Here is a 12,349-nt window from a genome sequence, read left to right on the forward strand (position 1 = left end):
ATGATTCCATTCCATGAAGTTGGACGATGATCCATACGAAGTTACTGTAGATGCAATTGGACAGGAGAAAAATAACATGATGATTATTCCTTTCTCCTCATCACAAGTTCACCACAATGAAATGCTGATTCTTCTTCTTCTTCGTTACAGATCAACTCTCAAGTATCAAAACATTACACTCTCAGAGTTGAGGCAATCAGACTCACTCTCAGAGTCCCGGCCTACAAGCATGGCATCAGTTGTCCCATTTGAAGGCGACGGGGCTCCTGACCCGGTGCTTCCTGTTCTCCCAGGCGATATGGCCGAAGTCCCACGTGCCGGCCGGCCTCACCTTCGCTCCCGCCTCGCTGCTGAACTGCACGCTGTAGCTCCTCTTCTCCTTCGGCCACCTGAACTCCAGCGTCGCCGGCGTCACGGTCACCTTCACCCCGTCGGGCGCGGCGACCGTCACGTTGTAGCTCTCGGGGCGCGTCGACACCAAGGTCACCGTCCGCGTCAGCGTGCGGACGCGGGTGCGGCCGTCGAACACCACCACGAACGACGGGTAGTTGAGGTTGGCCACGCCGCCGGGGATCGTCCTCGCGCACTTGCTCAGCTCCGGCACGAACATCCGCATCTGCTCCACCGTGTAGTTGAGGGTGCAGAGGAAGTCGACGTAGTCCTGCGTGCCGGCGTCGTACACCAGGCCCGGGTCCATGGCGAGCCGCGGGAGCACGAACCCGGCCCCGGCCGCCAGCGGCGTCGCACCCATGACGGCGGCGCCGACGGCACTGCCGCTGTCCACGATGTCCCTGCCGTTCTTGTCGAGCGGGCCTGCGGTCGTCATCAGCGCCGAACGGATCATGGCCGGCGTCCAGTCGCCGTGCCGCTTCTTGATCAGGGCCGCCACGCCGGCCACGTGCGGGCACGCCATCGACGTCCCCGAGAGAATGTTGTACTCCACTCTCCGCGGGTCCATGTTGGAGCCAGATGGCGAGGCGGCACCAGACCAGGCGGCGAGGATGTTCACTCCCGGCGCGATGACGTCCGGCTTCAGGATCTCGGGGACAATCGGGTTGGGGCCCCGCGAGGAGAAGCCCGCCACCATCGGCGCCCGGTTCTCGCCGGTGACCGTGTTGCAGGTGAAGTTGAAGGACGCCACCGGGTACGCCACGGACGACATGTAATCGGCCAGCTTCTTGACGCCGGTGGAGCTGAGCTGGAGACCGGGAAGGTTGAAGGGTTGGGCCTTCACCGCGTCCCCGAACCGTGTCCTACTATCGGCGGAAATCATCCCGGCACCGCCGGCTCTCTCCACGTCAAAGCCGGCCCAAGCTCCTACACCCTTGGAGCACACCACGACCTTGCCCATGAACTTGTCGGGCGTCAGGTCGCCGTACTTGCCGCAGTCGCTGCTCACTAGCGGGATCGTGCCCGCGCCCTGGGAGAACGGGATGTTGTAGAGGGACTGCCCGGTGAGCACCACCCCGTTCCCGAGCCTGAGTGTCGCCGGGAACACCCGGTCCGTGGTGGCGGCGCCGACGGTCGTCATCCACGGGGCCACGTTGGTTATGCTTGACGCATTCGGGCCGTAGTTGCCGCCCGACATGACGACGAAGACGCCTCTGCGCTCAGCGCCGAACGTGGCGACGGTGACGAGGTCGTCGTAGAAGGCTTCCACGGGCCCTCCGATGGACATGGAGATGAGGTCCACGCCGTCGCTCACCGCGGCATCGACCGCCGCGGTAATGGCCGACAAGGAGCATCCGCCCCGGATGCACGCCTTGTACATGGCGATCCTCGCCATGCGCGCCACGCCGCTCGCTCTACCGCCCGCGAACTTGAAGAGATCGGCCGAGGGAACCTCGGAGCCTGCAGCCGTTGACGCCACGTGCGTTCCGTGCCCATCGATGTCCCTCGGACTCGAATCGGTGAAGGACTTGGCGCCGACGAGCTTGTTGTTGCACAAGCTGGCGTTGAATCCCGGGGCGTCCACGCACTTGCCCCTCCAGGTGGACCTGACGGGGCCGAGCCCGGTGTCGCTGAAGCTGGCGCGCTCCGGCCAGATGCCAGTGTCTACGAAGCCGATGATGACGCCGTCGCCGAACTCGGCGTCCGGCCACGCGCCGAAGTCGTCGTGGAGGCCCATGAACCACGGCGACCTCGTGGTCTGGGTGTGGTACAGCCTGTCCTTGTACACGCGGGACACGCCGGGGACGGTCGCCATGCGCTGGGCCTCGCCGTCGGTGAGACGAGCCGCAAAACCGTGCATGACGGTGCCGTAGGTGTACTGGATGCGGCTGGCGTTCTTGCCCACCATGGACGCGTACCAGTGCTCGAGGGTGTCGAACTTGGACGGCTTGGCGAGGTGGTTGGTGAGGACGATGTAGGTGTTCGAGCTGGAAGGAAGAGCCGGCTTGTGCTCCTCGGCAATGGCGTTCTTGGCCTTCGGGGTGACGGAGGAGTGTGTGGACTGGACAAGGAGGAGAACTAGGAGTGAGCAGCGCAAGAGGATGGAGACCATGGAAGCCATTGTTGTTGGATTATGTGTGGAGTGAGCAGCGCAAGAGGATGGAGACCATGGAAGCCATTGTTGGGTTTTATAGAGCTTGAGCAGCCGAGCGTGACGCTACCGGACAAGGCATGCACGCGTGTTCAGATCAGCAAGAAAATGCATCGCCAAGAGAAAAATATTTGCATCATCAAATTTTATCTTAATTTTGAAGCTTGCATTACCATGTCTACCCTAAATATATCATCATGCATGCATGGTGGCTCAGCTACAGCTATTGGATGGTCCTAGATGTGGATTTCTTCCAGACTAAACCTTAGCTAGTGGAAGGCAAATGCAGCCTCGAAACAAGAATTATTGAGCTTTGTTTTGTACCAAGTATTCGTGATGAACAGCCTTCCAAACCAAACAAGGAAGGATTGAAACGGCCTCCACTTGCCTTGTCTCGCATGCAAGAGCACATGGCTTTCAGTTTACATTCTAGCTTTGTGCACCTAGGGATGAAACAAACTGCCTAATCTGTCACACAATCGCATATGCGGGCAGGCAAGGCTATTTTCAGTCCCTGTGCAGCCCTGGTGAAGTTTAGGATGAAATGAGACCAGTGATCGCTGCTTGATGAAATCTTGTCAAGTATGCTTGTAACTTAGGTCCTGGTAGACATGTTTGGTTGGGAAATCCCCATGACCCAGCTCGTGTACCTATGAACATTGTTACGAATCAATAAAGTGGTGTGAGTTCTAAAAAAAAAAAGATTGATCGCTAGTTTTTTAGTGATTAAAAAAAACTGATTGCTCAATGATGTCCTCTCGCTAGCCTCTTGTCGTCCCCAGCCTGAACCGCCGCCGACCGCCCCCGATTACTAATCCTTTCCATCTGGTCTGCAGATCCAATTTGTAAGTGACAGAAAAAATAATTTATCCATCTTATTAATCTGAAGGAGTGAGATTTGACATCTTAAATTCCTATTCTCCTTTTTCTCTAAAAATTCCTATTCTCCTATTATTTTAGGGTTTGTTTGACATGTGGATTTTTCTTAAAATTACTTGAAGGTCTAGATGGATAATCACATGGATTACACAATCTAGATTAGTGCCTCAAGTCACACCCCAATCACAACGTCAAGTAAGCTAGCAAAATAAAGAGGTACCTATTTTTGTAATCAGAGGTTTTTTTTGTTATGATACATTGGCTACTATGGTTTCTTATTTATGTGAGGTTACTAAAAATATTGTAGACATGTTAGTTAATAAAAATTACACATTCTAGCCATATATTATTGCTACTTTATTTTGAGAGGATATATTAGTTATACTTGTTCGTGTTGACCCCGATGACCTGTTTTCCTGGCTTCGCCCTTGACCCGGGCCCTCTGGACTATTCGCAACAAAATTTGTACCGAAGGATTGTTCCCTTCTTGCCCAGCTAATTACATTTTTGAATGGTGCCTTTTTTTTTTGCAGCAATGGTGTCCTCTAACGAAGAGGAAGGACAATGACGCGGCGAGAATGTCTTGCTCAAGAAAGCAGTTTCATGCTTACCATAGGAAAAAGCTCATTCGTAATTGCGGCGCTTACGGACTCATGACCCTCTTGAATCTTGATGTACTCTATAAGTAGTCCGTAGCTCATTTGTAATTTCATTGCTTACCTTATGAGTATGCTGTGTTGACTTTAATTTAAAGCCGAATGCTTCTTATGTCTGTTTTCTAAAATATGAAGCAATTTCATGTTACCATCAATTCTGATATATCACTGTAACAAAAAAATTTAATCTTTGAAATTTTGAATAGACACTCCTTAAATCTTCAAATCCTGGGCCCTTACATGATTTTTTTTCGCTGCTCATGTCAAAACATATTTCATCATTAAATTTTACAAACATTCAATATACATCCCTTTGCACATGTGTATTCTTTTCAATTTTTTGAAATTTAAAGAGTTAAATTCTGATTTTTTTTAAAAATGGAGCCATTTCCGAGGAAACACCGGATATATACCCGACATTTTCTCCGTAACATTCACGCGCAGTCCGCGCCAGCAACAGAAAAAAAAAACGCTTCTCTCGCTCCCCTTGGGCGTTGACTTGCGAGTCGCCAGCGTGAGCGGTGCGCGCCCCGCGGCGGCGCGGCCCACGCCCTACACAGCCTCGGGTGGCCATGTTCTCCCATCTGGTGCTTGTGGCAAGGCTTCGAGTTCCTGCCACAGTTTGCAGTAGCGTATCCTTGTCGAGGTAACTAGGTTACACCGCAACCTGATTCATCGAATGCTTCAAATTTTGATCCATATCCATGTGTTGCAGTTGTATGTTCCAGCATGGTTTCGCTATGCATTGCTACGCACCAGATGGTCTAACTCGGGCTCAATCGAATTCCTGGCGTTTTTAGCTGTAAAATAGCGAATTGCAGGTTCGAATCGTTTGTGCTTGTTCGTATTAGCAACTGAGAATTCATCATGTTTCGTCTTTTTTTTTTTCATTTAACATTGGACGAGCTTTCATTTGCTTTTAGATGCTCCTGAACAGAACTTTGGTATGTATGCAACAGGATATTCTGTTGCAGAGAAGTGACAGAAAATATAGATCCAGGTAATTTTTTCAGCTTTACATATTGCTCCGGTTTGCAGAAGAACTTCCACATTTGGAAGTGGCAATTCCGATACCCTGTTATAGTCTTTTTCAGGCAGTCTTTCTGATTGATCTTTGAAATACTCTTAAGACATCACCTACGAAGCTAAAGTTTCAGACATTGCATAGTTCTATGGGATACAGGATGCATGATATGTTATACGTCACAGATACATCTCTTAAGTTGTGCACATATCAATGACTCCATTAGACAGGCGTACAGGTCCATGGATAGACTAATATTTAAAGAGTAATTTCAGAATGGATGACTTAGGCTTCATCTTCCAGATGCTACCCAGCTGATTGACAGGTCGGCATTAGAACCGACTTGGCTAATGGTGCTTGCACTTGCACGTGCTTCTTCCAGTTCTAGGGCGTCCTTTAGATGAGAGACCACCATACTCATTGTTGGCCTCTCACTAGATGACTCTCTTGTGCAAAGCAGTGCCATGTCCACAACCTTCCAAATGGAACTGAAGTCATACTGACGGTGTAGTCGTGGATCAACTATTGTCTCAATGTTGCCCATGATAACCTTCTCCTTTACACGCTGCACGATATGCACATGGGTCGGTAAGATTGGAGGTTCACCCGTGACAATCTCTAGTAAAACCACTCCAAAGCTGAAGACATCACTACTTGTGGTGAGCCTGCCGCTAACACAGTACCTAGATAAGAGCAGTTGAACAAAAGTACCTGGTTAGTTGGTTTCGTCAAAGCTATTTGAATTTTATGCAATTAAGTACAAAATGAAGCAATGCACACACGGGCCAACAATGCCTGATTATCAGGATTCATATATCACCACCCTTTGTTGTGCAGGTGCAATCTAGTTCTGCTTTGGGCACCAAATCTGCATGATGTTTTATTTTTATTTTACGATGTAGCATGCATGGTTTATTTTTCCATTTAATGTACTGTTTGTTGGATTTTCCACATTTTTGTTACTCGTAATATTCAATGAGTTTGAACCTAGAATTTTTTTACACAGCTACAGTAAATTGTGAGGCGGAACTAGAATTTCTGGTGGGAACTTCAATATTAATTTGGTGTCTAAATCAAAGACGCTTGCATGTGCATGAGTTCATTACAAAGGTCTGATTGCCTACCATGAGGCCTTTATTTAATTAATATAGCATCATTCAATACACATTTTTTCTGACAGTGAAGTGTTTTTTTACTTCCTAATAACTTTATACATGATTATAAGAGAATAGGTAAGAAAACAAACTCTGGATCGATGTAGCCTAGAGTTCCTGCAGCTGTCACAGATATGTGACTTTGTGCCAGATTGATGTATGACTTGGACAATCCAAAATCTGAGATCTTGGCAACCATGTCATGTCCTAGAAGAATGTTGTGGGACTTCAAGTCTCTATGAATTATTGGTAACACACATCCCGTGTGCAAGTAGTCCAAACCTATGTAAAAAGCACACATTATCATATATTTCTTTGTGCATTTAACTAGCAAAAATCAAGAAATTTAGTGTTTTCCCCAAAGTATACCTTGGGCAGCTTCAAGTGCAATCTGTGCTCGATCACGCCATCCCAGTGTCTGAACAATTGCCTTTCTGCCTGAAGCACCACAATTGAAGTTGTAAAAGCTAACAATTTGTCAGGTTGCAACCACAAAGTGATTGGCATCATCATCTCCACAACAAACATGATTATTGTGATACAAGATGCATTTAATGAAGACTTAAAATCATGTAAAAAGTTTTGTACATTGCATGATTTCTAAAGAACAACGAAACATAATACTACTAATTATGGTGTTTTCTTCAGGAAAGGCATTTCACAAGGAAGTCCGGCATTATAAATTTTGGAGTTTTCAAATTACGAACCTCTTAAGTTATCATAAAGACTTCCATTGGGCATGTACTCATAAATTAGAGATAGATGGTCCTTCTCAGTGCAGTAGCCGACGAGCAAAACGAGATACCTATGGTGCACGGTTGTTAAGCTCCCAACCTACAAAGTAAAATCAAACTAATTTAGAGTTTGAGACCCTTCAAAAGTGTTTGTAGTTCTGAAGTCAGTTTCAAAAATATATTCATATGAAATTGATGGAATCGTTGTCCCTTTGACCTTACGACATTGGGTATGCATTTGTTAATTCTATCTGTCATTTAACTTACCTAATGATCTACAAACTACCCCTAATGTCACAGATCTTTTCAGTATACTAAGAATAACATGAAAATTCCTTGGAAAATTAAACATATATTTTGCACAAGAATGCATGCTTATCTAACTTGTGTGTCATACTCTATAGATTCAAATTAAATACCTCTGCTAAAAACTCTTCCATCCCTTTTCCTGTTGCTGATGTTGGAGAATGCATCTTCACAGCAACTTGAGTACCATCTTTTAATTCACCATGGAAGACAGGCCCATAACCTCCTTCACCAATGCATGTGGAGAAATTATTTGTTATTGCAACCAACTCCGCATATGTGAATTCACGGCTGTCGGATGTGTGTACGTGACCTTTATAGTCTTCATGACTTTTTGGACATGGTAGATTAGCACATCCCGGTAGCACACTTGGAACTGTATCATGATAAATCATGTGTTGCAGCAAAGGATTTTTTTGTTGACATAATTAGAACTCCTATCTTGAAATAAACCAATTTTGTAGGAATTAACAGGAGATATATCTACCTTGCTTTCTGCAGAAACAAAACACTGTCAATGTACATGCCAACAATGCCACTATCACCACTGGTACTGCTACGACAATTTTGAGGAGTACGCTTTTCTTCTCTGGCGATTTTCCATTGCATGGATCTCCATTCATGGCGTCATACCTAAAATTACAGAGAATTTTGCTCTAATGAATTGGATGAACACATATATGGATATTCCGGAGGGGCAGCTTACTAGACATCAGAGTCTAAAAGTAAACACTTAATATGTTGACTTTTGTTTCACCCCAAATCTGTAGATGTTGCATTCCAATTCTTACAAGTTGATCTCAAGGAAGTCTGCTTCAAAATTGTATCAGCATCTATGCAGCAAAGTTAAAGAGCAGGAAGAGGTCCAAACCTTAAAGTAAGTGAACCTGCCATGCATAAAGCTTCAGGAAATGGACTATCAAGATGATTCCCCGATAAATCACTGCAGAAGAAAAAAGACAACAAATCATCCCCAATCAATCTGTATGAGTTCCTTGTTTCATAAACAGCCAAAGGGTAGAACTTACAGGACACGAAGGGACGATAAGTTTGTTAAAGAATCAGGCACTGCTCCATATAAATTATTGAATGACAAATTCCTGAAATAGATTTTGGAAACATACCACTAACTAACAGAATTTTGAGTTATTAACTTAGCAATGATTTTGTTGCAAGTTATACTCACAGGTGTTGGAGTGATTTCAAAAGAGAAAATTGTTCAGATATCACACCTTGCAAACCACTGTTGGACATGTCCCTGAAAAAAATGATGTACTCTGTTAGTGTTACTATCTCGGAGAAATAATGTGTTGGATGATTTGGAGTTAGGGTTTAAATCTGGATAATCTCACACACTTAGAAGTTAGAACCAATATTCAGTGCCAGTTTACAAAAATTGAAAATTGTATGAAAAAAAATTAACCATAGACTCACAAAGTTTTAACTCTTGATGTGACTCCATCACTTTTACATGTCAATCCAATCCATGTATATTTTTCGGGTAAACATGGGTCGCCCATCCAGTTCTTCTCAACTTGGTACTCAGTTTTGATATTCATCATTGCTTCAACTAAGTAGAATAAAAATGGCATAGAAAAAAGCATGACATTAGCACGTACTAGTACAATAATATAAGTTGACAACCCTATTAATTTTTAAACTGAGGAAAACCCTATTAATTTGCAATGCAAATGCGTGAATATTTTAACGTGGTATTCGTATGTGAATTATCTGTGATGTTTCTCCTTTTATTCTATGGAATATACATGATATGTGTGAAGTATTAGCAGTATATATAAGTTTTGTATGCAGTATGCACGAAATGCAGTGGAATAGTTGTAAAATTTTAGAAGTGCATTTGCATATTTACATATGGTGCTGGTTGTAACCCCTTGAAAGAAGGACTAGAGGGTCCTGATTAAAGTAATTGATAAACATGGAAACTGCTAGCGGCAATTACTTATCCTGAGTAGGGAGGCATGCCCCCATCCTACCAAATAGTAACTGAATTTTTTTAATGAAGACATGAAGTACATTTAGTTTTATGCGCACCTAATTAGGATGAAAAATCATTTGCAATGAAGAGAAATAAGTAGTTCAAGAAGCTGAATGCTGGAGATGTATTTTGTGCACAAGTGCAAAGATATTGGTTTAAATATCAAATCAGCATTAAAATTCTGAAAATTACTAGCCTTATACATTTGGTGTTTCAAGTTTTAGTTTGTTCTACATTAAGAGTAGAAAAGGTAAGAACATTCTGACAAGTGATAAATAAAAAGGAAAGGAAAAATAAATAAAAGGTAGATGTTTTCTGAATAAACTTGTCTTCTGACATACTGTTAGTTTGAATTTTAATTTTAATTTGAAAGCATGACACCACACATCATGAACTAAATCTAGAACTTATTTATAAGGAAATAAGTGTTGATCTGATACCTAGCCAAATTTTTTTTTTTTTGCATTGTGCCCAAAATTGACTTTCGTACCTGCCATGTTGATGTTTGCAGAAATGGCTTTATATCTTAACTTTTGCGAGTGCACAAAGAATTACCTGTTATTCTTTTCAGCAATCTTTGGGATGATGTGAAGTGTATTATTCGTAATGGTGGGAACATGCGCTAGCGCTATGGTGAACCAGACATTTTCCTAAATCTATTTTACCTTTTTTTCAGGGTAAGAGTTCTTAGCTGTTTCTCTTTACATATTTGTGTTTATCATTTCGCTTCCCATGCTTGAAAAATGGAAAACTGAGACTTCACAATTATGCGGTGAACTCTTCTCCATTGGCTGGAAACTTTGGGAGATCGAGATGTATACATACCATCTTGTGTATCGGTTGCAGTATCATCATGCTGGATGAGGTAGTTTATCTCGTATGCATTTAGCATGGGAGGCAGCACAGAGGTGTTGGTAGCGATGATGCGGACATTGTAGAAACCACTGTTATCTGTGAATGGAGCTGTGGCATTTGAATAGTCTGAAAAGAGATAGTTTGGTGTGATCGACAGATTATTTGGCACCCACAGGTAGCCATTGTAGTATACATCAAATGCCCGCAGCCGTTGCTCCTGGAAATCGGTATAATACATGTTGAGGTAGTACCCAGGCAGTACCGTGGCCGGCCAGCCAGAAGGAACTTCCCATGACAAGTTGAGAGGGGTGGAGGTGGTAGGCGAGGTGACGGCAGTTTGGAGCACTCTAACTGGCACCTCGAATGGATCGGTTGAATATCGTTTAATTTCACTTGTTGTAGATAGATTCAGCCACCCTGAGGTACCTTGTGATGGCCACCACAAACGATCGTAGGGATCATCCGGATACCTGCAGAAGTAAAACCGAGTTCATGTTTATGTACATTATTATGCTTTCACAACATCTGAAATAGCAAACTGTGCTCCCTCCGATCCATATCAATTGTCGTTGCAAAGTTTAAATTGTCACTGATTTAGTATAAAGTTTAATGTTTAGTACTCCCTCTGTATTTCCAGGTACGAGTATTGTTCAATGTTTAGTACTCCATCCGTCTCAAAATAAAATAAGTGACTCAACTTTGTACTAACTTTGAGTCACTTATTTTGGGGCGGATGGAGTAGTATATAGTAGTACTTGCTAGGAAAATATGTCAGTCTCTGAACTTAATATTACCTAACTAGGCTGCTTGCGCCAAGACTGTGCCGTTCCTGGAGCGCGATGGACTGATTGTGCATGGCTGCTGGGTACAATGAGCTCTTCATCTTCCTCATCTCCATTGATGACAGGAAGGGAGTCCCCCTGCCAATGTCTATTAAGCAAACTGATACTGAGCTCACCGCAGCTACAATGATGGCCTCAGCAACGTAAATCGTAGTCGAGCTGTTGACGTAGATCCGGTCCCAGAAATGGAGCCCCATGTAGACATCAAACACCAGTGGCGACCTGATGAGATCACGCTCCTTGCCATCATAGTTCCCGTGCATGAACGTTGCTCTCACGAGGTACTTGAGGCCTGCCGTGGCAGGAGACAAGGTGTAGCAGTTCCGGCCTCCATTGGGGAAGCTTCTGAGGTTCAAACTTGACCTGAGCAGTTCATGCGCATTGTATTCTGCAGAGATATTGTGGTTCTCTCCTGTGTCTATGTACCCATCATCTGAAGTATAGTTGAGACCTATTTTCTCGTCCAGGTAGCTGGATCCGTCTGGAAGCCCACAATCTATGTTGATGAATCCTTCACCTGCACGGATGGGGAAACATGTTAGGTAAAAATCAATGGAACGCGGGTGGAGCAAGAAATGGATCAAATCTCGGGCTGTAGTGAGCTGAGCCCAGTTTCCTTTTGATTATTTTTGTACTTTCTCAGGAGGCTCTCTGGTGAACTTTTCATTTTTCTAACTTCTGTAAAAAATTCTTTCGAATACGTACGCTGTGAATTGCTAGAAGTCGATAAATGAATTAGACTCTGATTTATTGAGCTGAATATATCTCACAATTTCTGACATAAAGGCCTGACATGAGATTGTAATGGTTATCAATTTAGTGTTGAATTAAACAGCGTACGTATGCCAGAGGGAGATAGTGTGCTTCAGGATGGAGTCCATGGCAATGCAGTTATAGGGAGGTCTTGTCGGACCAAGTGGTTCTGTCCCAGGCGCCGACTAGATTGTTTTCATTCGAGAGAAGATTCAGACCCAGTTGTGATCTTTCATCTCTGTTAGGGGTCCTCTCATGGACTCAAGTGTAATTTTCCATTATATCGGGTCAAGTTTGTAATTTGTACTGCCCATCGCTTTGATCTAGACCTGACCATACCTTGGGGCGGGTCGGGCTTAACAAAGCAGTGGGCGGTACAAGTGTGGGGGCACCGAGTCCCTTGTGCGTGCTTTTATTTTTGGCTTTCGATTTTCAAACCTTTATATCTTTTAAACTTTTAAACTTTTAAAGATAAAGTCCAAATTAAGTTCTATTTGCATATTCGTGTTTATTGTGATGAGGGCTTTCAAATAAAATCCATTTGAATATGTTTTGATGAATTTTGAAAATAAATGTTAAGTTTCAACTCTTAAAACTTAGTACGAGCG

The 12,349-nt window shown here is 44.2% G+C and overlaps 2 protein-coding genes across 2 annotated transcripts; both read right to left on the reverse strand.

Moving 5' to 3' along the window:
• Positions 1–235: 235 nt before the first annotated feature.
• LOC123121325 (subtilisin-like protease SBT1.7) lies at positions 236–2,512 on the reverse strand. The gene has a single exon (XM_044541259.1). It carries the CDS (start codon positions 2,510–2,512, stop codon positions 236–238), a length of 2,277 nt encoding a protein of 758 aa, XP_044397194.1.
• A 2,804-nt stretch (positions 2,513–5,316) lies between these two features.
• Positions 5,317–12,055, reverse strand: LOC123120525 (putative leucine-rich repeat receptor-like protein kinase At2g19210). The gene is made up of 13 exons (XM_044540535.1): positions 12,049–12,055; positions 10,941–11,505; positions 10,117–10,616; positions 8,730–8,865; positions 8,482–8,553; positions 8,324–8,395; positions 8,167–8,238; positions 7,783–7,790; positions 7,409–7,671; positions 6,963–7,089; positions 6,625–6,693; positions 6,348–6,537; positions 5,317–5,784 (listed from the first exon to the last, which is right to left on the reverse strand). The coding sequence occupies exons 1-13, from the start codon at positions 12,053–12,055 to the stop codon at positions 5,394–5,396; spliced, it is 2,472 nt and encodes an 823-aa protein (XP_044396470.1). The 3' UTR covers positions 5,317–5,393.
• Positions 12,056–12,349: the final 294 nt, after the last annotated feature.

Source organism: Triticum aestivum, chromosome 5D, assembly GCF_018294505.1.
Source record: "Triticum aestivum cultivar Chinese Spring chromosome 5D, IWGSC CS RefSeq v2.1, whole genome shotgun sequence".
In the NCBI taxonomy this organism is placed as follows: domain Eukaryota; kingdom Viridiplantae; phylum Streptophyta; class Magnoliopsida; order Poales; family Poaceae; genus Triticum; species Triticum aestivum.

What these genes read in the sequence shown, in the direction of transcription:
- LOC123121325 (XM_044541259.1), bottom strand. Translation starts at nt 2,512, where the DNA reads ATGGCTTCCATGGTCTCCATCCTCTTGCGCTGCTCACTCCTAGTTCTC.
- LOC123120525 (XM_044540535.1), bottom strand. An exon ending in GGCGCAAGCAGCCTAGTTAG is followed by an intron (nt 10,617 to 10,940) that starts GTAATATTAAGT and finishes TTACTTCTGCAG; the next exon opens with GTATCCGGATGATCCCTACG. An exon ending in TCTTTATGATAACTTAAGAG is followed by an intron (nt 6,694 to 6,962) that starts GTTCGTAATTTG and finishes GTGGTGCTTCAG; the next exon opens with GCAGAAAGGCAATTGTTCAG.